General features: G+C 55.4%; 1 gene segment (V, D, J or C); it reads left to right on the top strand.

Annotated features, from left to right (window-relative positions):
- Window positions 1-21,429: 21,429 nt before the first annotated feature.
- On the top strand, window positions 21,430-23,324 carry LOC142068094 (T cell receptor alpha variable 38-2/delta variable 8-like). The segment is given in 3 exon segments: window positions 21,430-21,475; window positions 22,269-22,569; window positions 23,321-23,324. Coding segments are annotated over 3 exon segments (351 nt in total).
- Window positions 23,325-23,751: the final 427 nt, after the last annotated feature.

The raw sequence follows: 23,751 nt of genomic DNA, 5'->3' as shown, positions 1-23,751 counted from the left end.
TTTCTAGGGCAGGAATGCAGCAGTGCTGGCAGAACTCAGTTCAAGTGCTGGACGGGTCGAGAGCAGGCAAGTGAAGTCAGCCTGGGTCACTCTGGTGGGGCTGTTTGAAGCACTGTTCTCAGGAAGAATTTCCAGCATTCCTCAGCTGGACACTCAAGGGTTCCTGTGCATGAAGATGTACCCTGTCCTTCTCTTTCCCTCCCGCATCAGCTCACCTCAATGGTCACTCTTTTTACCTTCCCAGGTGTGTGGCTTGTTCTGCTTGGTTTTGACCCCATCCAGCGTAACAGCACCCTCAGGAAAAATTGCTGGCCCATTTTGACTAGTCCCCACTCTGTGCAGCCTGGGAGTGCACAAACAATGCCATGGGCATTCCCAGGGCCTCGTCCTGCCCCAGAATGCTCTACCATTGCTGCAGTTGTCCCCACGTGTTCTCACCAGAGGCCATGGTTGCATCTCTGCCTACCTGTCTCCTTGTCTTCGTGTGCAGCTGTGTTGTATAAACACATGTCAGAGCTCAACTCCGCGCATGATTCCACACCCATGTGCATGAATATGCATGTGTGTGTCCTTGTGTGTCAACCATCAGGAGGGAATATGCTGCTCGCAGCGGAGACACTCTCCACTGCTCTCTCCACTAGCACCACAGAGCAGCTGGTTCCCAGGGTCAGAAGGACCCTGAGTGCATTTCAACAGCGATGGCACCTGCCAACCATGGGCTGGCCATCCCTGAGTGGATCTGCTTTCACTACATATCAGTGGTGTCTGGTATGGAACGCAGACCCCTCTCGTGTCCAAGCCAAGGCCAAATGTACTTGTGCACCTCATCGGCATGATGCTGTGTCAGGCAGAGGCTGAGACCTTGCACCAAACAGGGACTGAATGAAAGGACCCAGGAGCCTGACGTTGCTGTGTTCTGAGTAGAAGGGACAGACCCTGTGGCTGAGTGTCCAGAAGAGACCCTCTTTCCAACAATGGCCCTGTGGAGAAGGAAAGGACAGAGGACATTCCGACTGGAGACCAGAGGGAAATTTTTCACACTGAGAACAGTCAACCGTTGGAATAATCTCCCCTAGGAAGTGGTTGACTCTGCCATGTTAGACACTTTCAAGAGTCGTCTGTACAGGGTGCTGGTCCGTCTTGTTTAGACTCTCCTCTTCTTAGAAAGGTTGGACTAGATGATCCCTGAGGTCCCTTCAACCTGTGATTCTGGGATTCTGGGATTCGGTGACATGTGTGTCTGTAGTTTAGAAGGACTTTTGACATCCTCTTCCATTCTTCCTTTACAAACAAACTGGCATTGAATGAGTTCATTAGGAGCATGATAAGGCAGGTGGAAAATTGGCTGGACTACCAGGCTCAAAGAGTTGTGACCATGAAGCAATGGGCTGACTGGAAACTCATGAAGGCCAGAAAGAGCAAGGACAAGGTTTTGCATGTGATGGAGGAACCGGCCCATGCAGTCATGCATGCTGGGGGCTGCCTGCCTAGGAAGCAGATCCACAGAAGAGGATGTGTGGTTGTAGGAGAGACCCAGCTGAACATGAGACCACAGTGTGCCCTTGAGGTAAACAGGACCAACCACTGCTGTACTGAGCTGTGTTAGTCAAAGTGTTGCTAATAGGTCCAGGAAGGTCATCCTGGCCCTCTGGCCCTTGGGAGACCATATGTGGAGTACTGCATGCAGGCTGGGGTCCCCTCTCAAGAAGGATATCCACATACTGAAGTGAGTCCAACAAAGGCCACCAGGGTGGGTAGGGGGTTGGCAATGTGAGAGGAGAAGAGCCTGAGCGAGCTGGGCCGGACCATCTTGGAGAAGGGAAGTCTCAGGGGAGACCTTGCTTTCTGCAACTGCTTCTTCAGAGGAGACAGGGAAGATGGACATGGACTCAGATTCAGGCCACAGGGAGTACCTTCTTAGAGTGGAGGCAACGGACAGCAGCTGGGACATGGAGACATCTGATTAAGCAGTAGCTTAAAAGAAATAACAAGAACTGGCATGGGTTTCCCAGAGAGGCTGTGCAATCTCCACCCTGGGAGCTGTTCAAGGCATGACTGACTGTGACCTTGAGCAACCTGCTCTAATGGGATTGGTTCTGAGTAGGAGATTGACCTAGACGACCTCTGGAGGTGCCTTCTCACCTACATTCAGACTGTGTAACTCCCACCTTGCCCCTGCCACCCCGACCCCAGCACACCCATGGGCACAGGTGTCCTCACAGACACTTTGCCTCAACACAACTTCTAGGCAGTGTGCTGGGACTGCAGAGAGGCAGCCGAGGCAGGCTCTCAGCCTCCTCACTGCCATGCGCAGGAAATCAGTGGCTGGTGTTGCCAGCCCCTGAGCTCGGAGGCAGCTCTGGGAAGCTGGTCCATCTCCTGGCTCAGGGCCCTGCAGCTCCCCCAGGCCGTGCCTGGCGCTGTGCGGGGTTATTGTTGCGGGGGAGTCCTTGCTCACCAGGAGGACGGGGAGAGTCCATTTCCCAGGAGAGAAACCTCTGCCCGTGCAGAGCCACTGAGCGCTGCGGGGCCGGGCGAGACCCCGAGCGGCGCCGGCGCAGGGCGCAGCCCCGGGGCGGAGCTGGCGGCGGCGGAGGGGACGAGGAGAGAAGAGGAGGGGGAGAGGAGGCGGCGCGGCCGGAGCAGAGAGCCGGGGCTGGCGGGGCGCAGCGAGGCGCGGGCGGCGGAGCGGCGGGATGCGGCGGTGCCGGGGCGCAGGGCTGGCGGGGCTGGCCGCCGTGCTCCTGGGTGCGCGGGGCTGGCGGCGGTGGGTGGGGGCCGGGGCGGTGCCCGGGATGTTCCCCAGGGGGCTCAGAGCCAACTCTTCCCACTCCCTACCTCTCTGCCACCTCTTCGTTCTCCTTCCCAAAGCCTCCAAGTCCCCTTTCCTATTCTCCGAATTGCTTGCCCAGAATACAGCCTTCTGTCCTTCACTGTAACAACCCCTCTCCCTGTCTAATATTCCTCCCTTCCTCCATCCACCCATTTTTTCACCCATCTCTCCATGAACCTACCATCTCTGTCCTCTCATCCTATTCTCTGAGACCCCTCTCTCATCTATTCCTCTGCCTCCTTCATATCTGTAGGTACAGGGCTGTTTCCCTGCACTGTGCCGTTATTCCATACATCCTCTGGCCTCCCTGTGAATTCAGCATTTTATTGCTCTGGATTCAGCCCTCCGTCCTTCAGTGTAACACACCCACCTCTCCTGTCCCCTCTCCCCCTCACCATCCTTCCATATATCCATCCATCCATCTGACTTGCGCCTGACTTGCATACTGTGTCTCCATGCCTCTATTTCAAATTCTGTCCTAGAGGATTTCGCTCGCTCCACACACCCACACCCGGATCATGGTCATATGTCCGCATCGATTCCGGACTGGTACTGTCTCCCTGTTGCTCCTTCCAATGATTTCTCTGAGAAAAGAGCCATCGGAGCTGGGCGATCTTTGACAACCCTTGTCCTTTCCTTCTCTTTTCTTGGCAGTGGCTGCTGGCAGAGCCCAGGTGCAGCAGGAGCCGTCGGCAGAGACCACCGAGGACACCGGCATCAACATCACCTGCTCACACCCCAACATAAAGACCTCCGACTCTATCTCCTGGTACCGTCAGCTCCCGGGCCGAGCCCCCGCATTCATCGCGCTCGCTGTAAAAGGGGCCAAAGAGCTGCGGGACCCCGCGGGGCGGCTGTGGGTGGCCCCAGACCGCCGGTCCAGCGTCCTGCGGCTCGCCCGGCCCCGGCGCGGGGACGCGGCGGTGTATTACTGCGCCGTGGGAGACACGGGGAGAGGAGCCGGGGCTGCGGCCGGGCACGAACCGGCGCGGGCGGGGCCGGGCGTGTGGGGCGGGGGCGGGGGGACGGCCCCGGGCGGGCCCGCCAGGGGGCGCTGCCGCTCCGCCCGCCGGCCCCGTGCTTGGGGCAGCGGAAGCTGACGGTGTCACAGCGTTAGTGCCTGCGCGGATTCTAACGCGCAGGTACCGCGTCACCCACAGGTACCGCGCGCCGCCACTGGAACAGAGTGTTGTCGCTAAGAGTGGAAAAGAGTTTAGACCGTTCCACCAGTGGCAAAAGGAGACGTGCGGATAGATACGCATGGTGTCATGTCTCCTGTAAAGGAGGCCCCTCCAGTGCCCCAACACTGAAAGGTTTTTTTAAGGAGACTGACCTTGAATTTGCACCAGAAGAAAGACAACTTCAACCCCAAACTCCCCAGGAACTTCCATAATACTGTGTGTATTTATTAATCACGTTTAGACCACATTTGGAGACAGTCTTGGAAGCTTTGGTGATGGAAATCCTTTGGATTATATAGAATCAGAAAACACCAAGGCAAGTAACGCTAATTTCAGTCCCTATACCTGCAGCATAGCCTTGGGGAACTGAATAAATCTATCTTTAGTTCAGATTCCCCGAATGCTGTCTGGGAATATTAAGGCTTGTTAGCTGCTGCAGGGAAGCATAATGAATTCTAAACTAATAAAGTACCTGGGTGCATAAACAAGCAGGTACAGCCAAGCCAGACAATGTGTAAGGGAAGGTGAGAGAAGAGACGAAGGAAGCACGAAGGAAGGAGAGGCTCCCAGGGATGTGGCCCTGGGCTCAGCAAGAATGCTTGCACGTTGAGGGCTGCGCCTCTGTTTCTCCTCTCATTTGCAATGCCAAAGTCCTAATGTTGGTGTAGATGTCTTATGTCTGCTGTGGAGTCCAAGAAGAAAGATCCACCTCAGGAGCCCCTTGGAGGGTAAGCTTCAGCGAGAGCCCCTGGCAGCTGCACAGCAGGGTTCATCCCCTCTTTCTTATGTCTTGGGGGAGGGGCATTGTTCCCAGCCAGATGAAGAATAATGCTCCATTTCTCCCTAAGTCTCTCTTGTGAGCCACCTCCTGTCACCGTGGGAGATCTCAGCTGTCTCTGCAGTCCCATATTTCCCCTTTCCATTGAAAATTAGGAGATCCTGTCAATGCTGCTGCAGGGACTTTAAACTTCACATCCCACGGACATTGTTAGGGTCCTCTAGTCTGTCTCCTGGCAGGCACAGACCTGCTGTGGGCTCCAGTTTCCACGTAAATACCTGTAAGGAGGCTGTGAAGAAGGCAGAGCCAGGCTCTTCTCCCTGATGCCCGTGGCAGGAATAGCGGCACAGGGCACAAAGTGAATTAAAGGAAGCTCTGTCTGAACACCAGGAAACCCCTTTTCACTGTGACACTGAGGGAGCAATGACACAGGACTCCCAGAGATGGTGTACAGTGTCCATCCTGGGAGGCACTGAAAAGCTCTCTGGACATTGTCCAGGACATGTTGTGAGCAGAGGCACAAGAGTGAAGGAAGGAGAGACTCCCAGGGAAGTGGTCCTGAGGTCAGCCAGGGTGTTTTAATGTTGAGCTCTTTAATGTGAGCTCTTTCTCCTCTCAGTAGAAGTGCATAAATGCTCATCTTCCTGTACGTGTGGGCAGAGTGGCCAGGGCCCCCCTGTTGTGGAAGTGCTGAGAATGCCCTTGGCTGAGGGAGCCACAGGTGTTGCTGCTGGAGGAGGGAGAAACCCAGAAGGAGCATTTCAGGCACAGGAAGACCAGGCCATTTCTCTTCCCCGCTTCTTCCTTTGCTCCCCCAACAGAGTCGTTACCAGCAGCTCTGTTATCTCGGGGCTGGGAGGTGCCTTTGTGACACTCTCTCACTCAACAAACAGGCAAGTCGGTCTCAGCATGCAGCTCCGATACCTCATCCTGATTGCCTTTCTGGGGCAGCTGCTGGGTAAGTCCTGCCTTTTCATAAATGAATACTTCCTCTTTCCTTGTGGAAACTCTCACCAGCCTTATCAGGTCCATGCATGGAAATTCTCTTGAATAAGAGGAAAAGACTGGGAAATGTCACCTCGCATTTGTAGTTTTGCACCAGTTGTTTTGAGATGGTTTTACTGTTGGCAAGGACAGGAGAAGAGATGAGAGAGAAGATACCTCAGACCCCTGCTCCTTCTTTTCTTTCCCCTTCAGTCCATCTCTCTCTGCCTCTCTTTTTCTCATCCACCTGCCTCTGCAGCCTCAGGTTTCTCCCATTCCAACACAAATTAGCAGATCCTGCCAAAGCTGCCACAGGGATGTTAAATGTGTCACCTGGCTGTGGCTCTTTGCTGCTTGTCATGGCCTCCGGTTTTCTCCTGGTTGTCAACTCAGCCTGGGATCCCTCTTTCTACCGAGGGAGCTCGGAGCCCTCAGATGTGAGAGGGATGGGGAAGAAGGATGAATCTTTTTACAATAGCTCCATGGGCCCCTCAACCTGCTGGAGGGGTGCTGGTGCAAGCATGCAATGATCAGGCATGACAGGCAGTTCCCTGGTCCTCTGGGCAGTCAGAGACCAGGCAGGAGGAGCAGGGACACAGCACAGCTCTCCTCAGGGTCCATGCCGGGATGAGAGCTCTGATCTCCTGCCCAAAGCTACTCTCCACATGGCTGTACTCAGGCCTCAGGGTTTTCCTGCAGGGCAAGGGACAGGGAACCTCCTCCACCAGGGCTTTGCATCCACTCCTGGGTTGCTACCCATAGCCTTTCCCACAGCAGAGCTGCTGACCTTCACCTTTCTTCCAGGCACCATGGGGCAGACCACCGTCACCCAGCAAGAAGGACAAGTCACAGTAAAGCAGAGAGGCACCTTCCAAACAACCTGCACATACCAGACATCCTACTTTAATGGCTTGCTGTGGTACCAGCAGAGGAAAGGCCAAGCTCCCCAGCTGGTCTCGTATCAGGCAAGATCAGGCTCCAAGCCAAACGGCCGCCTCACCACATCGCTGAACACCACAGAGAAATACAGCCTCCTGGAGCTGGAGGAAGTCGAGGTCTCTGACAGTGCCTTGTACCTCTGTGCTGTGCAAGACACCGTGGTGCAGGGAGCTTCCTTGGCTGTGCCACAAGCCAGGGGAGGGAGGGGATGTGCCTGTGCACGGCTGAGCTTGGCGGAAGGGGCCCTCAGCTCTCTCCTGGCAGTGCTGTTTCCCCATTGCACCCTGAGCTCTGCAGGGCAAGATCCTCTTTCTGAAAGGGGCCGGTGTCCGTGCCTGTGGAGATGGCTGAAGGTGGCTGTAGGGCAGAGCCTGCTGGCAACCAGGATGCCAGGGGCTTGTTCTCAGCCCCTCACACTCAGTGTTAGTGAATTCCTGCAGACCAGTTCCTAAGGAGGAAGTTTAAGCACTGACCAGCCCTACCCAGGGGCCCCTAGAGGGCCTTTGACAGGAATTTCTGGGGTTTGTTGCTCTTTTCAATAAGTAAATACTGAAACTGGATTTGAGTCAAGTCATCAGGTTCATCCAGGTGTTCAGCCAGTTCAAGTGCAAAGGCTGTGCCTGAAGGGCAGAGCAAAGCACACAGAACAGCCACAGTTGCCAAATCCTCCAGGTTTCTCCACATTTGCAGCCAATAAGTGAAGAGACCAACACACAAGTGAAGGCTTCCAACCCCCTGATCTCCTTACAGGCTCCTGAGGGTGAAATCCCTAAGAGAATGGAATGTTTGGCACTGCCTGCTAAAGCCATACCGAGGAACTATGGGAGCCTGGCAAAACAGAGGTTGAGGGCCGGAGACAGAAACTGAGAGATAGAGAAGCACTTGTTTTATGACTATATCCTTGAGGAGAGCTGAGACACTGACCAAAGCAAACATCCCACCTCAGAAGATGCTGAGAACAGGCTGATAACTTCTGTAGTCAAGGAGAACAACTAATTGGGATGTAGATAAGAACTAAAACAAAGGGCCCAGCAGGGGAACTCTCCTTGTGATTATACTGAAAATCAGGCCCACAGGCCAGGAACCACCCCCGCTCCCAGTAAGTCCTTAACCTATGAGCAGGTGCAGTACATTAAAGTGAGCTGTACTGTTACATCAAAGGGAGAAAGAAATTAACCCATTATTAGCTGAGGCGTGTGAATATTAGCTGTGATTGACATATTTAACTGTATAAATGCCTAGCAGTTTCTCGGTGCGGTGTGCTAGCTTTGTGGGTTACCACCTAGCACCAATCCTTGCACAAAAGTGACTTGAATAAAATACCGCCGCCCTGTGTGTCGTTTGGCGTTTTGCACACCGGGTTGAACGAACCTGCTTTTCAGGATAACAAGGGGAGCGATCTATGATCATCCGCAGCTCCTACACAGGGAGCGGTGTTGTAGTGATGAGCTGGCACGGCAGCAGGGGACTGTGTGTCTGGGACAAGCCAGACTTGCAGCAGGCTGCTGCAGGGCAAGTTTTACGTTACCCCTTGAGGTGAATTAAACACACATCTTTGCTTAAATAATTGAAAAAGATAAGTAATGAACACTAGATTGGACAGACTCCTACGACCATAAGCAGTTCTACAAGGAGTGTGCAAAGGTGTGTCAGGAGCCAATTCCTTACATACACTGGCAGCAGCAGCAGTCCTGTGAGCAGTTCCATGGGATGCCTCAGCCTGACATTGGGTCTATCCTCCAGCACCAGCTCTGCTGCCCAAAGGTGGCCACTGAGCATCACACTCCAGGATTGCTACAAGACAGTGCTGCAGCTCTTTCTTATCTCATCACCCAGGGAAACTGCACCCCCTTACAGGCAGTCCTGTCTCTGGCTTTCCTGCTGCAGCCGCTTTAACCTCTTATGAAGTTGGGCCTTCTTGACTTCCATGAGAGATCATTTCTTGGTCACAAATTACCATTGCTGAGCACTTACCATTTTAATTTCCCCTTCACAGCAAATGCTGAAGGTGGGCATGAGAAACGGGGCTGTGCTCTCACAGCTGTATTCTGTGTGGTAGTTTGATGTGCTCAGGCTTGAGGTAACTCTGCCCTCCGTGACATAACGTTTCCTGTCCATTTCAGACATCAGTTTATGCAGGCAGGGTCTTAAATGTTCCCATGGCACTCTACATGAAGGTGCAGTGTTATTGTCAGGGATGTAAGCATGCACGGAGCGCTCTGCTGGCTGGTAAGGTACAAGCTGCACAGACACCAGCCATTGCATTTACATATTCGCGATTTGTTCATCTTGACCACTGTTAAGATCCGCAGGCACATTCATCCTCCCCAGCAGCAACCAGGTGTCTTTTGTCTCGAGACTCATATCAGCAGGTGTCTCATCTACCCCACTGGTAGAAACAAAGAATGCATGACAACCTCCCTGGTGGTCTTTGTGATCTCCTTCAGGGAGACATGGGGGTCTGAACCAGCGCCCCCAGCTCCTATGCAAGAAGCAATGCCGCAGCAGAGGAGGACTCTGTGTCTCCTACCAGTCCAGCTTCCTGCAGGCTGAAAATGCTGAGGTCTGCACAGAGGACTGACCTTGAATTCATAAAGTTGCTCCCAAGTTTATTTGCCGGTAAATACATTCTCTACAAAAGAAAAACAAAACAAAACAAAAAACCCAAACCCTAATAGCCGCTGAGAGGAAAAGGAGACTTTGTATCAGCATACCAGCATTTCAGTTCACGTGTCTGCGTTGAACTAGTTGCCTCCCCTCTCAGTAGCTTTTCCTGCCTCCCCTCTTGGGCTTTGCTTGTGAGGAGTTTGAAGATGTGCAGGGTCAGAGAGTGGGTCATGTCTCTGCCGCCAAACCAATCCCTGAGCACAGCCTTGGGCAGAGGCGTTTCAGTGGGCCCATCACCTTCCTGCAGCAGTTCCACAGGTCCCCTTCCACAGGGGGAAGATCCTCTCCAACCCCTCTGTGGGTAAAAGCAGTAATTTGGAAAGCTTCTGGCCACCCTTGGGACCCTCAGGCAGCAGCCCCAGCCTCTCTTCCTGCCGTCCCTCTCTCCTGCTTCCCTCTCCCTCTGCACAGCAACTGTGCCAGCCTTCAAGGTCATCTTCTGCCGAGCTGCCTCCCAGCACAGCTCCATGCAGAGCAGGAGGAACATCCGTCCCCAGGAGGACACCGTGAACCTCCCCCTGGCCTGCTGCAGTCCCCAGGCTGCTCCCTTGAGGACACCAGTGACCAGGCTCCCCAACCTCAGGACATGCTCAGGAGGGCATTTCTAGGGAGAGACAAAGCAAGGCAGGTCACTGGCTCTGGAGCTGCCTTCCACAGTTCCCAGGAATAGTGTTGGAAAGGGCCTCGAGGCAATGTGTCCCACACTCCCCTTCCTCTGCGAGATGTGAAGGCCCCTCTTTTGCCTCCACTCTGATCAGCCTAGATCAACAGCTTGCTCAGTGACCGCTTGGGAGAGTCCCTGTAGTGCAGGGGCCGCCTCAGCCAGTCCCTCACGTCTCTCCAAGCCAAGCGCTCTTCCCCTTGCAATGTCCCATAAGAAGGAGCTGCAAGCCCAACAGCATGGCGGAGAGGGTACCAGCTGAGATGGCCTTTGAGGCAAGGCCTCATCCTGGAGCAAAGGGTGGAGAAGGAGCTCCCTCATGTGGTCCTCAATGCAGGAGGAGGCAAGAGAAGTGGATGAAGGAGCGAGGAGTTGTACTTGCTTTCACAAGGGTTCTGCACTTGCCGAGGTCCACCGGCATCCTTTGTGGAGGTAATAATCTTCTCCGTGCTCATCCCTTAATCAAAGTGTCCCAGCTAATGACGCAGGCCGTGTTTTGATTTCCTGCAGTGCTACCTTTTAATTTTAACCTTTCTACCATGCTGCTTCATTCATGGAGTGCTGGGATGATGAGCCCAAGGATTTCCAGGACAGAAACACATCAGTGTGGGCAGCAGATGCAAACCAAGTGCCAGAGGGTTCCTGTGCAGGCAAACAATGTGAGGCCGAGTCACTCTGGTGGGGTGCCTTGTGTCCCTGTTTGCTAGGAGGGGCTCAGCTGCTTCTAGCCCTGCAGTCCTCAGCCCCACACTCCCAGGCTCCCATCCATTGGGTCATGTCACACCCTTCTCGCTCCCTCCCTCCCTTCTCTGCTCCCTACCTCTTCCCTCCCTGGCCCCAACACACCCACGAGTCCATTTCTCCACACTCACCTTGCAAAGGCCTCAGGCTCTGGGCTGCGGAGAGGCACCCGGAGGGAGGCTCTCATCCTGGTCTTTGCTATCCCCATGAAGTCGGGGGACACTCGTTCCAGCCCCTGAGCTCTGGGACTGGGATGCCTACCACCTCCAGATGCCATGGCCGCTCAGCTGTCCCAGGCTAACAACGTAGCCGTGCAGACTCAGCCCTGGTGCAGACTCTCCAGGTGGGCTTCCACTTTCTCCTCCTCTGCTGACGGAGGGGTTTTAGCCTTTTCCCACCTCTTCTTCTTTTGGACCTGCCTCCTGGGCTGGGCTGGAAGAAGGAGAGGGTCCAGTTCGCAAGTGTCAGCACTCCTGCTTCCTAGCAAACACGACTGCAAGCACAGGGGCTGTTTCCCAGATAACATCCAGCACGGATGGTGCAGCAGCCCTGGGCAAACCTGGACATTCACCACAACTCGCCCCCGTGGGATGTCTGAGCCAGCCCAGAGTTTCACAACAAGTTTTGGTTGGACTCTTGTTCTCACCTCTTGACATCACCAGTGAATGGAAGGAATTGCACAGCCACGGACATGCAGATGCACGTCAAAAAATGCTCACACCCACACACACAGGGTGCACACACGTGCCCATCCCCAGGGTCACAAAGGTGTTTGTGGTCACAAGCATGCATGTACGCAAATGCACATGGGCGCTTGTACACATATAAGAGTGGAAGCACACCTGTGTACCTGCACAAACACAAACACCTGCACTGAGAACCATGACTGTGGGAGTGATAATCTCCCAATCAACCCTGAACTTGCGCAGGACTTGCTGCTCCAGCTAGATCCCTATGACTTGACAGGGCCTGATGGGCTTCGTCCGAGGGTATTTAAAAAGCTGGCTGATGTCATAGCAAGAACTCTCTCACTGATTTTTGCTCTTGGAAACCTGGGGAGGTCCCAGCTGACTGGAAGCTGGCAAGTGTTGTCCCAGTCTTCAAGAAAGGCGACAGGGAGGACCCCGGCAACGATAAGGCCCATCAGTCTCACTTCTCTGCCTGGCAAATTTATGGAGAAGGTTATTCTGGGAATTACTGAAAAACACTGCAAAGACAACGCAGTCATTGGTCCCAGCCAGCATGGGTTCACGAGGGGAAAGTAAGATGTAAGAAAGATGTAAGCTTTTTGGATTTCAGTAAAGCTTTTGATACTGTCTCTCACAGTCTCCTCCTGGACAAACTGTCCAGCATAGAGCTGGATAAACACGTAATGCAGTGGGTGAGCAACTGGCTGACAGGTTGGGCTCACAGGGTCATAGTAAATGGGGTTACATCGGGCTGGTGGCCAGTCACTAGCGGGGTTCGGCAGGGATCCATCTTGTGGCCGGTACTCTTTAGTCTCTTCATTAATGACTTGGATGCAGGACTGGAAGGAATACCAATTAAATTTGCTGATGACTCAAAAATGGGAGGAGCTCTTGACACTCTCAAGGGCAGAAAACACACGTGAATGAACCCCCAGTTACACTGGAACCCCTGCGCCTGCACACACATTCACCCCAATACTTGCCATCACGTGAGAGTTCACACATGCTTATATGCACTTGCACACTCATACTTGCAGGCAGATATATATGCAAGCTCGTGTACAAACACAGATATATATGTGCTCGTCTGCAGACACAGATGCCCGTACACCGACACGCACAGGCACACTGACAACACACACACACTTACTTGCTCACCTGCAAAAATGTGCATGTGTACAAACATATGCACATGCACACACTGAAGTGCACTTGGTCACACACACACACACTGGCAGACACTCACCCTCACGGGTGCATTTGCAAATGAACGTACCAATGCGAGCACACAGGCACAAATGCACCCACAGGCACAGACGGATGCCCAGGCACACGAGCAAGCCAAGCCTCCGCACACACTCTCAGAACCAGGGCTCCGCTGGCCAGCTCTCTGCCTCTGTGCCCCTGACAACTTTAAGCAAGTCCTTGAAAGCTCAGTGCTATGAAGGTAAATAGGCACCAGCCATCCCTGGTGGATTTAAGGACAGCAGAGGGCTTTGGGGCCTTTGTGGGTTCGACAAAAGCTGTTCAATTGATTGTGATTTCACTACAGGAGGAGAGAAGGTGCATTGGGGTCCAAGCTGCAGGGCCTTTTTTGAAATTCAGCCCGTTCACCTCCAAAGTCCATGTATGAGAGACAAAAATCAAAGCTAGAGACCATCCCCATTGCTGCATCTCCGGGCGTTCTCCACTTTGCAAGCCTTGCAAGCTCCAGCCCATCCCTGGTGATGCGTTGTGTATTACTTATTTTGTCCCAGAGACAGGGTGAAAGCTTGGGTACGCCTTGTAGAGACATGTTTGCCAAGACCATGTCTCAGAGGTAGTCAGAAGAAGTGCAGGGCTGCCCAAGGGCTTGAAGGGCTGAGGTCTGCTAAAGACGAGAGCCATCCCCTGACTGGACAGTTCTTTGTCCAGCTGGTTCCCAGGAAGCCTGCATGGCTCGAGCAGCTCACTCAGCTGTTCAAAGTCCATGTTCTTGGGCTTCAGAAGCAGAGAGGGAAACCTGGTGTCTGCAATGGCAGAGGTCCCTGTCTTGAACTGGCAATGGATCCCTTCTCCAGGCTTTCCTTGGAGGGGTTTCCAGACAGCACCTCAGTGGTGGTGTCCTGAAGCCCAGGGCAGCACTAGCAGCTAGGGGTTGTCCATTTGGGTACTTGAAGTGTTGGATGGAGCCTGTCTGCAAAGCAGAGGGCAACAACATGCGGTGTGTTGTGGTTAGGCTGTGTCTGTGCCTCCCCAGCCTCTCTGCCAGTGAGGAAAGCTCTTGGGACATATATGGGTGTGACATTTTCAGCCAAGTCCAAGCCCAGGCACTTGGGACACAGGAGTGGATACTCAGCAGAAGTAGCCTACCTGCCTGAATTGCTCCTCTGCTTCCCTCAGTATCCACGGATGGTAGTCGCTGGAGGGAAAGGCTCTTGGCAGGAGACGTGAGTGCTCCTGTGATTGATTCCCTGGTGAAATTAGCACAGGGAAGGAAAAAAAACCCCTTTCTTGCATTGCATCTAGGAACTGCCTGAACCTGGAGCCTGCAATATCAGACTGTTCAGGTGCGTGGATCAGACTTTGGTAGCTTATAGGAAGTGGGGCTCGTGGGAGAGATTCCAGCAGAAGCCCCCAAGGCAGTCAGGGGAGCTTGAGGACATGACACACTGAGACAGGAGAACAAGGCTCAAGGCAGACCTTATGGGTGTCTACAGTTATGTGCTGTGAGGGTGAGGAAAAGATGGAGCCAGGCTCTTCCCAAAGGTGCACAGTGGTAGGACGAGAGGCAACAGGCACAATTTGGAACCTGGGAAATACCATTTAGATATTAGAAGCTCCCTTTATTTTAAATATTTTTTTGACCCTGAAAATTGTCAAGTACTGGAATGCACAGTACTGGAGTCCACAGATGTTGTGCAGGCTCCGGCCTTGGAAAATTTCAAGACTTGACAGAGACAGCCCTGACCAGCCTCATCTAATGAGACCAGCTCTGAGGCGGGACTTGGAATGGGTGATTTGCAGAGGTCTTGTCCAACCTACACTATGCTATGGAAAGAGTAAAAGTAGTGTGGCAGGTTTGTTTCTTAAAGGCTAGGAGTAAGGAGAGGACAAATGCAGATTCCACTGGTTCTGAGGAAACTGAGAGTGGAAGGGTTATGGCCAAGTGGAAGGACTGCTTGCCTGGGTTTGAGTGTGGGTTTTTCCCCACAACAAGCGTTTCAGAAGCCGTTTTATGAGATGGGATGGGCAGTGTGGCAGGAAACTTCCTTTGTTGGTTCCTGAGATAGCTTTTGGAGATAGAGGGAGAAAGGCCATTGTGCTGGGGGTGCTGAGTGGGGCAGTTGGTGTCTGGAGGGTTTGGGTGCATTGACCATTGTGTTTGTGAGAGCTGCAGCCTTGGGGTGTGCTGACAGGAGCTTGGGGCTAGACACCGTGCAGGAGCCAGGAGAGGCCACCCCAGCCAAGGCTTGAGGATGGAGAGAGAGAAGACGCAGGCATCAGGGAAGGAGAGACTCCCAAGATGTTTCACAGGAGGATGTGTCAGAGCGGTTGGTCACCAGGCACAGGCCTATCCCCTTTATACCCTTCACCTAAGGAATGGTAAAGCAGAGAGACACCTTCCAAACAATCCCCACCTACTAAGTCTCCAGTTTTGATGCTCTGCCCTTGTACCAGCAGAGGAACGGCCAAGCCCCACAGAATATCTCGTATGAGGCAGTAGCTGGCTCCAAGCACAGTGGCCGTCTCACCACATCGCTGAACACCACGGGGAAATACAGCCTTCTGTGGCTGGAGGAAGTTGAGGTCTCTGACAGTGCCTTGTCCATCTGTGCTGTGCGTGACACGGTGGTGCAGGGAGCTTCCTTGGCTGTGCAACAAGCCAGGGGAGGGAGGGGAGGGGGTGTGTCTGTGCAAGGCTGAACTCAAGGGAAAGGACCCTCAGCACTATTTCCTCAGTGCAGCCAGAGATCTGCAGGCCATGATCTTGCAGGAGGGTCCCCTGTCAGTGGCCTGAGAGGATGGAGGAAGTGGTGAAAGTGCCTCAGGTTCCCTTGACTCCACCATGGGTTACCTGGTCATTCTGCACAAAGGCTCTGGCGAGGTGATGCGCAATGAAGGACGTTGGGGCTCTTTGTGCAGTGCTTCCTTGCTGCTCCTCTTTGCTTTCTGCATTTTCCTGCTGCACGCTGCTTCTTCAGGGTTTCCTGCAGGCCTGTCTCCTAGAATGCCTGCTCCAGGGTGTGTCCCTCAAGAGGTCAGAGTTCAAAGATGGAAAACATAAATTATGTGCCATGCGGCAATCATCCTTCCTGGGATTAGCTATGATTACAACAATTTTGGAAAAGACTCAGAACTACCCTGTGGACCCTCCAGTTGCTGCGTGGCCATGTGCTGGGATCCGGAGGACCTGCTGTCCCCAGCGCACTCTGCCCACCCTTGGAACCCTCCCCATGCCATACCTCGCGGCCTTCCCCCAGCCCCGCCTCATTTCTTCTGCAGTGGGAGCAGGCTGTACAGCTCGATCCAAGATCTCGGTGGGGGAGCAGACCACCAGGCAGAGGTGGGCAACAGGCCCTGCCAGGAGAAGGGCTGGCCTTGGGGAAAGCTGCCTCGTGACTGGGGGAAGGCCAGGCATGACAGAGCAGCAGTGGGAGGTTGGGCACTGGCTGCTGCCCTTGGGGTACCCTGTGTGGTGGGATCTGGGGGTGTGTGAGAGGCATGAGGGCCCTGGTGTGTGGCCTGGCCAGGCTGATTTCATCATCAGCCTGGGAGGCACCTCAGCCCTGTGAAGGCAACTGTCTGGGAGGTGGAGGTTGTATAGGATGTATAGGATGTATAGGTAGAATTCCCCTCTTTACAGGCTTGTCATCTGCTGACCTCTCAGAGCCTCCAGCAGCACTGGGCTCCTCACTGGGGGATAGCAGTGGTCAGTTTCCCTCCTGCAGGACATGATCCGAGGCCAAGGGGCCATATCTGAGCAGAGATGCCAGAATGCAAGGCTTGATCTCCACTGGCTGTGGAGGATCTGAGTATGTCATCCTCAGCTCCAAGAGACAGTGACTGGAAGGACCCCACTGCCATCTGTCCCACCCTCCCATTCTGCTGGGAAGGATGAAGAGTCCACTTGTGCCCTCACCTTCTCCCCCTGCCAACAAAGGCAATGCCTTCCATCCTTGGCAACACGAGACAACATCCACCAAGGAAAGGATTATGTGGAGGCAGAGGCTGGGATGCAGAAAACTTTAATGACCCTGAAGGGGAAACGGGTTCAATTCTAGAGGATGCTGCCAGTGCAGGGAGAGCACCAGCGGCTGCTGAAAGTCTGTTCCCATTGCCCACGGTGAAGATTCCGCAGGGCATCCATCTGCCTGTCCCACAGAGGGAGAGGGGTCAGCAGATGCCCCAGGTGGGCTCTGGGAGTTTTAGCTCAGAAGACAAGAAAAAGATGGGAGGGAGTGGAAGGCAGGAGATTTAGAATCTGGCCATGTTTGAGAGGGCTCCAGCTGCCCTCCTTTTGGGTGGGAGCACTGGACGTTCAGCCTCTCTGAAATCAATGGCCAGGAGCTCTGTCCTCAGTTTAGCAAAAGCTTTTGGGTTCTGGGCAATCCTTGTCCAGGCTGTCACCCGTGGCTTTAGCAGGGAGGGCACCTTCTGCCACAGTAGCGGCTGGTAATGCAGGAGAGGTCAAAGCCCCCGGAGGAGATGGGCACTCCATCACAGCTCAGGATGCTGCCAACAGCAGCGGAGGTGGACGAGCCCACCACGGTGCTCTGTGGGAAGGAGCTGAGGATGGGGCCGGGCAGGGTCACCACCACAGCCGGGGGCTCAATGACGACAGTGGAGTTCTGGCACTGCCTGACACAGGGCTCATTGCAGCTGTTGGCCAGCGGGGTCGGGCCGCAGGGCCGGCATGGCAGGCACTGGCTGTAGCAGGACATGTCTCTGGGCTGGAGGTGCACCTGGCAGACAAGGCAGGGAGGAAGCAGAGCACAAGGATGGGTGAGGTGCAGCTTATTTCCCTGTCACAAAAGAGGCAAGGTACTACTGTGCGAGGACCTGAAAGCGGTGCCAGAAACCACACAGTATTCCTTCCTCTACAAATGACAGCCTTGCCCACGGATGCCCTCTCCTAACTTGTAAACCAATGCCCCCTCTGACATGTCCCAGCCTCTCTCTAGCAGGCTTCCTCCCCACTTCTCTCTCCCATGGCATGATGCTCCAAAGCCTGAGCACAGGCCAGAGCCAGTAGCAGCTCAAGTGTCCATCAAGGAGAGATTTCACTTTGGAAGAGGAGAAGAAGGGGCTCAGGACTCACCTGTTCCCAAGGAGAAGGAGGCAAGAGAAGTGGATGAGAGACCGGGGACTTGCTCTGGCTTTTATACCTGCCCTTCATTGCCGCAGGAACACAGGCACCCTTTGCAGAGGTAACAATTTCCTGACAAGCTCATCTTCAATGCAGACTGTCACAGCTAATGATATGGGCTGTGCTGTGATTTCCAACACTGCTGCCTTTTCATTGCCAGGTATAGAGCATGCCCATTCCCCATTGAAGGCTTCTTGTGAGTGCTGGGGTGAAAGGCCCCAGAATTTCTAGGGCAGGAATGCAGCAGTGCTGGTAGAAGTCAAGTCACAGCCGCTTTGCCTAGACACAACTTCTAGGCAGTGTGCTGGGACTGCAGAGAGGCAGCCGAGGCAGGCTCTCAGCCTCCTCACTGCCATGCACAGGAAATCAGTGGCTGGTGTTGCCAGCCCCTGAGCTCGGAGGCAGCTCTGGGAAGCTGGTCCATCTCCTGGCTCAGGGCCCTGCAGCTCCCCCAGGCCGTGCCTGGCGCTGTGCGGGGTTATTGTTGCGGGGGAGTCCTTGCTCACCAGGAGGACGGGGAGAGTCCATTTGCCAGGAGAGAAACCTCTGCCCGTGCAGAGCCACTGAGCGCTGCGGGGCCGGGCGAGACCCCGAGCGGCGCCGGCGCAGGGCGCAGCCCCGGGGCGGAGCTGGCGGCGGCGGAGGGGACGAGGAGAGAAGAGGAGGGGGAGAGGAGGCGGCGCGGCCGGAGCAGAGAGCCGGGGCTGGCGGGGCGCAGCGAGGCGCGGGCGGCGGAGCGGCGGGATGCGGCGGTGCCGGGGCGCAGGGCTGGCGGGGCTGGCCGCCGTGCTCCTGGGTGCGCGGGGCTGGCGGCGGTGGGTGGGGGCCGGGGCGGTGCCCGGGCTCTTCCCCAGGGCGCCCAGCGCCAACTCTTCCTTCTCCTCCTTGAGCTTGTCTTTCCCCATCCCTGCCTCTCTGCCATCCGGCGTTCCTCTTTCCTGTTCTTTTTATTCTCCTGATTTCTTCTTCATTTCTGTCAGTAACGCCTGCCTGCACGTACGCCTGCATTTCCCTGTACATTCAGCAGCTACCGTTGCCCTGAGGGTAGCCCTCTGTCCTTCACTCTCACACCCACCCTCCCTGCTCTTCCTCTCTCCATCCATCTATCCATGCCCCTGACGTTTATCTAATATCCGCATGCATGAATTTCAAATTCCCTCCCAGCCTTCTCCTGCCGCACCACACACCCACGCCAGGATCGCTCTCCATCTCTGCTCATAGGTGCATGTCCCGATCTGTTCCTGTCCTGTCTCGCTGCCATTCTTCCTGATGCTTCTCTCCTAAAAGAGCCATCGGAGCTGGGCGACCTTTGACAACCCTTGTCCTTTCCTTCTCTTTTCTTGGCAGTGGCTGCTGGCAGAGCCCAGGTGCAGCAGGAGCCGTCGGCAGAGACCACCGAGGACACCGGCATCAACATCACCTGCTCACACCCCAACATAAAGACCTCCGACTATATCCACTGGTACCGTCAGCTCCCGGGCCGAGCCCCCGCATTCATCGCGCTCACTTTTAAAGAGGCCAAAGAGCTGCGGGACCCCGCGGGGCGGCTGTGGGTGGCCCCAGACCGCCGGTCCAGCGTCCTGCGGCTCGCCCGGCCCCGGCGCGGGGACGCGGCGGTGTATTACTGCGCCGTGGGAGACACGGGGAGAGGAGCCGGGGCTGCGGCCGGGCACGAACCGGCGCGGGCGGGGCCGGGCGTGTGGGGCGGGGGCGGGGGGACGGCCCCGGGCGGGCCCGCCAGGGGGCGCTGCCGCTCCGCCCGCCCGGCCCCGCCCGGCCCCGCCCGGCCCCGCCCGGCCCCGCCCGGCCCCGGGGCGCTTCCCCCGAGCGACCGGCCCCGGTAGCGGCACCGGCCCCCGCCCTCCCACCACGACGCAGACAGGAATCCCCCGCGACAGCGGCGGCGCCAGCGGCAGCGGGGCAGGGAGCGCGAGCGGAGCGGTGGCGGTGTCCGGCCGTGCCCGGGAAGGAGCGATTGCAGCCGCCGGCCCCGCCGGCTCCCGGCGAGGAGCAGCGCCTTGCTGCTCGGCACCGGCAGGCGGGCAGCAGAGACCCTCCTGCCGCAGGGACCGGGTGCTGCTGCTGCTCAGCGAGCAGGGCTGGGCATCTCTTTCGCCCCACTAACATAGCCAGGCCCTCTTAGAACACCAAGGCCCAAATGATTAAGTGCTAACACAAGCCACTGCTTTGAAACCACAAGCAGAAGTGGTTTTTACTGGTGACTTTGTCAAACTCTGGGCTCAGATACACACTTCCTAACTCGGCCCTCCAGCTCCACAGTCCACTTCCCAGGCACTCCTGCTGCTGGTCGAAAGGCATCCTGTAGATGCAGCAGTTCTACCTCAGCATCAATATGAGAAGGAGATCCCGATTGTCAGAGACACCTTCACGTGGATCCCGCGGTTGCCGGTGTTTGGGGCATAGAGGTTGTTGCACAGGACTCCCCTTAACCTCAGACCGAGCGCCACAAAGCGATGAGCTAGGTTGCCCTACGGGGCTGAAGGTCTGAGGCGAGTGAGAGCTGGAAGGAGGCCTCTGGGCATGGGGTGCTGGGCCCAGCCAGTCCCCAGTGAGGCCTGTGTGGCTGTAGGAGCTGGCAGAGCTGGCAAGTCCATGCTCAGAGGCTTCAGAGGCAGAGAGGAAAGGTACAGCCCTCTTCCCTGCCTCAGCCGGGGAATGTTGTGGCAGCTAGAGCTGTATTACAAAGGAACTCCTGGCAGGTTTGCAGTCACTGGAGAGCAGAGGGCAGCCCACTGTCATTCTGCCATGGCCTCAACTGAAGAGCAGCACCCTGAAGTGCCCGTGGGAGCAAGGTTGGAATGGGGGCTGCTCTGCTAATAACCTGCTTCGTGCAGTCCCTGCCAACTCTGTGAGCAAAGGGGCCTGGGTGAGAAGGGGCAGAGGAGCCCTGCTCCCGGCAGCCAACAGCAGAAGATATGAAATCAAGTGACCGTTTTGCTTGCCTGGGTATTGTGGTTCTGGGGCCCAAGGCAGGACAAGCTGCTGGAGGTTGTGGGTAGGTGAAGGGACAAAGAGGGACTGCCTGTACAACAGGGAGCTGTGTGCCGCGTCCTCCCCCTGCCAGAGTGAGGGAGTTTGTCTGTCCCTGTGCAGCTGGTTTCTGCAGCAGATGCACTTTACAGAGATGTTGCTCTTGGAGTGCCTTCTCTATGGGCAGAGGAGAGGGGAGAGAGTGTGCCACCCCTGGGGCCAGGCACTTCAGTGTGTGCCAGGTCCTCTCTCCATCCAGGCACGCCCAGGGACAGGGTGGACACGGGTGGGCACAGGGGTGCCTTCTCCATCTCCTGCAGAGCTGGGTGCAGGCCTGTGCAGCTGGCTAGGTGGTTGATGTCAGACATTCACAAGGGATGCCTGTCCCTTTGACATGAGCCGGTTACCTCGCTAGAGAGCCTTTTTGTGGTAGAGGCTGGGGGACAGACCCAAAGAGGCCTGCCTGGAGCAGCAGGGAGGGAGTTCTGCTCCACCCTCTGGGCTGTGGTTTGGAGGCCTCTTTGATCTGGCAGAGGCAGAAGAAGAGGTAGGGTTGCAAGCATCAGAACCCTCATGCTGGCAGGTCCCTAGGCACCCCATGAAGGGAGAGTGTGACATGGTCCTCATTTTCCTGGCAGCCCTGGTGGAACTGGCAGACTTTGGTGAGATGCAACTTTCAAGCTGGGGAGAATGAGGCCAGAGTTTGTGCAGCTAGTGGTGGAAGGGAGGAGATGTGAGTCCTGGCTCCGTGGGGGATCTGTGAGTGTTTCTGTAGGGAGAGTAGGGGCTGCAGATGGCTACAGCAAATAACCTGGGAGATGTCAGAAGTAATGGGCATCAGAGGAGCAATAAAAGCTCCCCAGAAATTCGCAGGCACTCAGCATTCCTGAGTGTGCTGCTAACACAGATGAAGCCTGAAGGAAAGAAAGATGCTAGGGAATGGAGCAATGCGGCGTATAGGAGCTTCTCTCCTAGGTGTATTGGATACAATGCTACCAATGTCTGTAGGGGTGGTCGTAAACCTTGGGCAACACATGGAGCAGGCTAACTCAATGCAAGAAGAGCTGAAATGCCATACAAGGACAGGGCAAGGGCAGAGGATGCGCTGTGTCATATGGAGGAACTCTTCGAGCAAGATGATGTGGTGAGAGGTGGGAGAGGAACAGCTGATGTCTTCTGCTGCGGAAGGAGAGACCAGTAGCTAACATAGGTCAGGGGCAGATGTGGGGAGAATGAGTGGACTGAAAGACCAGTGAGTATGGCTGAAAAGCAGGCTGATCTGGGGTGTGAGGAGCGGCAAGAACCTGCAGAAAGCAGTGTGCAGGGCCAACCAGCTCAGCCTTTCAGAGGCTTGGAGAAGTGATATGGAAACTGGGGACAGTGAGCAGGCTGACGAACTGATAGACAGAAAGGTACACAGGCAAGCAAAGCTGAAAACTCTTTCTGGCTTCACAGGTCATGCCCAAAGGGACACTGTGCTCCAGTTCCCAGCAAAAATGACCATCCAGGAGGGACACAATGCAACTCTGCACTGCAACTTCTCCACCAGCTATTCCAATCCTTACATCTTCTGGTACCAGCAGCGCCAGACCCAGTCCCCTCAGGTGCTGCTGCGGCTGGACAAATGGAAACCTGAGGTGCATTCAGGGAGGTTCTCCTCCAAGCTGTCTGCAGAGGACTCCCAGGTGTCTCTGGATGTGCAGGGTGCCGAGCTCCAGGACAGCGCTGCCTATTTCTGTGCACTGAGCCCACACTGGTGCCCACAGCTTGCAGCGCTGCACAGAAACGTGGTGGGGTGCTCTGAGGAGTGGTTCCCTCCCTGCCACTGCTTGCATGCAGCCCTGAGCTCAGCCTGGCCAGCAATGGCACCTGGGGGCTGTGGTGAGGCTGGGCCTCTGCCTCCCCAGCCTGTGCACCTGCAAAGCACATGCCAGCCTGGATTTTACAGCTGTGTCTAGATCCAGGGTCTTTGATGATGAAAATGGACAAAGAAACCTGACCTGGGGCAGACCCATTGGAGGCTACACCATAAACAAACCAAACCAGGCTTGGGAATGCCCTCTGCTTAAAATAGCTGGTACATTGCAGTGAGTACCCAGGGCAGGTAACGTGTCAGCTTGTCTTCTTGTTCCCCTTCCCTGTGCCTCCACTGATGGCCACAGCTGGAGAATGAAGCATGTGGCAGGAGTCACAACTGCTCTCAGGCTTTTGCCCCGTGGCCATAGTAGCCCAAGGAGAGAAGGGCCTTTCCTTGCCCTGCACCTGGCTGTCAGCAAGTGAAAAAGACACATCAGCCAGGTGCTGGACAAGATTCTCTGTTCAAACCCTTCCTGCACTAATCCACTGCCAGCAAGTGGTCCCAATCCTTTTCTTCAAATGTTTCTTCTCCTTCTCAGGGAAATCACCAGTGCTTAGCTGGGAAGAAACCCTATGTCCCTGAATCCATGCTGGTTTCTCTGTCCAATGGATGGGAACCACATGTCTGTAAATCTTGTTTCTTCCCACAGGTGACAGGAATGTTGCTGGGGACCTATTCTCAGGTAATCCCACCCCAGCACTGCATGGGGAAGCTCAGCTGGAGGGTGCTGACTTTCCAGCTGGATCCTACCCTCTGAATTGGAGTCTGTTGCTCATGAAGCATGATCCCCTTCACCTGAGAAAGCCTAGGGTACTTGGTTGTTGTCCCACTGCTGTTCCAGGATGGCCTGCCTTCCCAGGCGATGTGGGTCTGATCCACCAGCCCTGTTGGAGGCTTTGCATGCCCCTATTTACCTCAGAGGGCTCTAGGCAGCGTTGATGGGGAATGGCCGGCAGCCCTCAGTGGCTTGCACCCCACTGTGCCTCGGGTCCCTTGGACATTTCAGGTCCTGCTTTTGGTTGCTCTCTGAGGCTGCAGAGGGCTTCAACACTCCACTGACACAATTCTCCCCCAAAAGCA

This window comes from Phalacrocorax aristotelis, chromosome 23 (assembly GCF_949628215.1).
Source record: "Phalacrocorax aristotelis chromosome 23, bGulAri2.1, whole genome shotgun sequence".
Lineage (NCBI taxonomy): Eukaryota > Metazoa > Chordata > Aves > Suliformes > Phalacrocoracidae > Phalacrocorax > Phalacrocorax aristotelis.
Note: the sequence above shows the minus strand (reverse complement) of the source record. Positions and strands in the feature narration are given on the sequence as shown.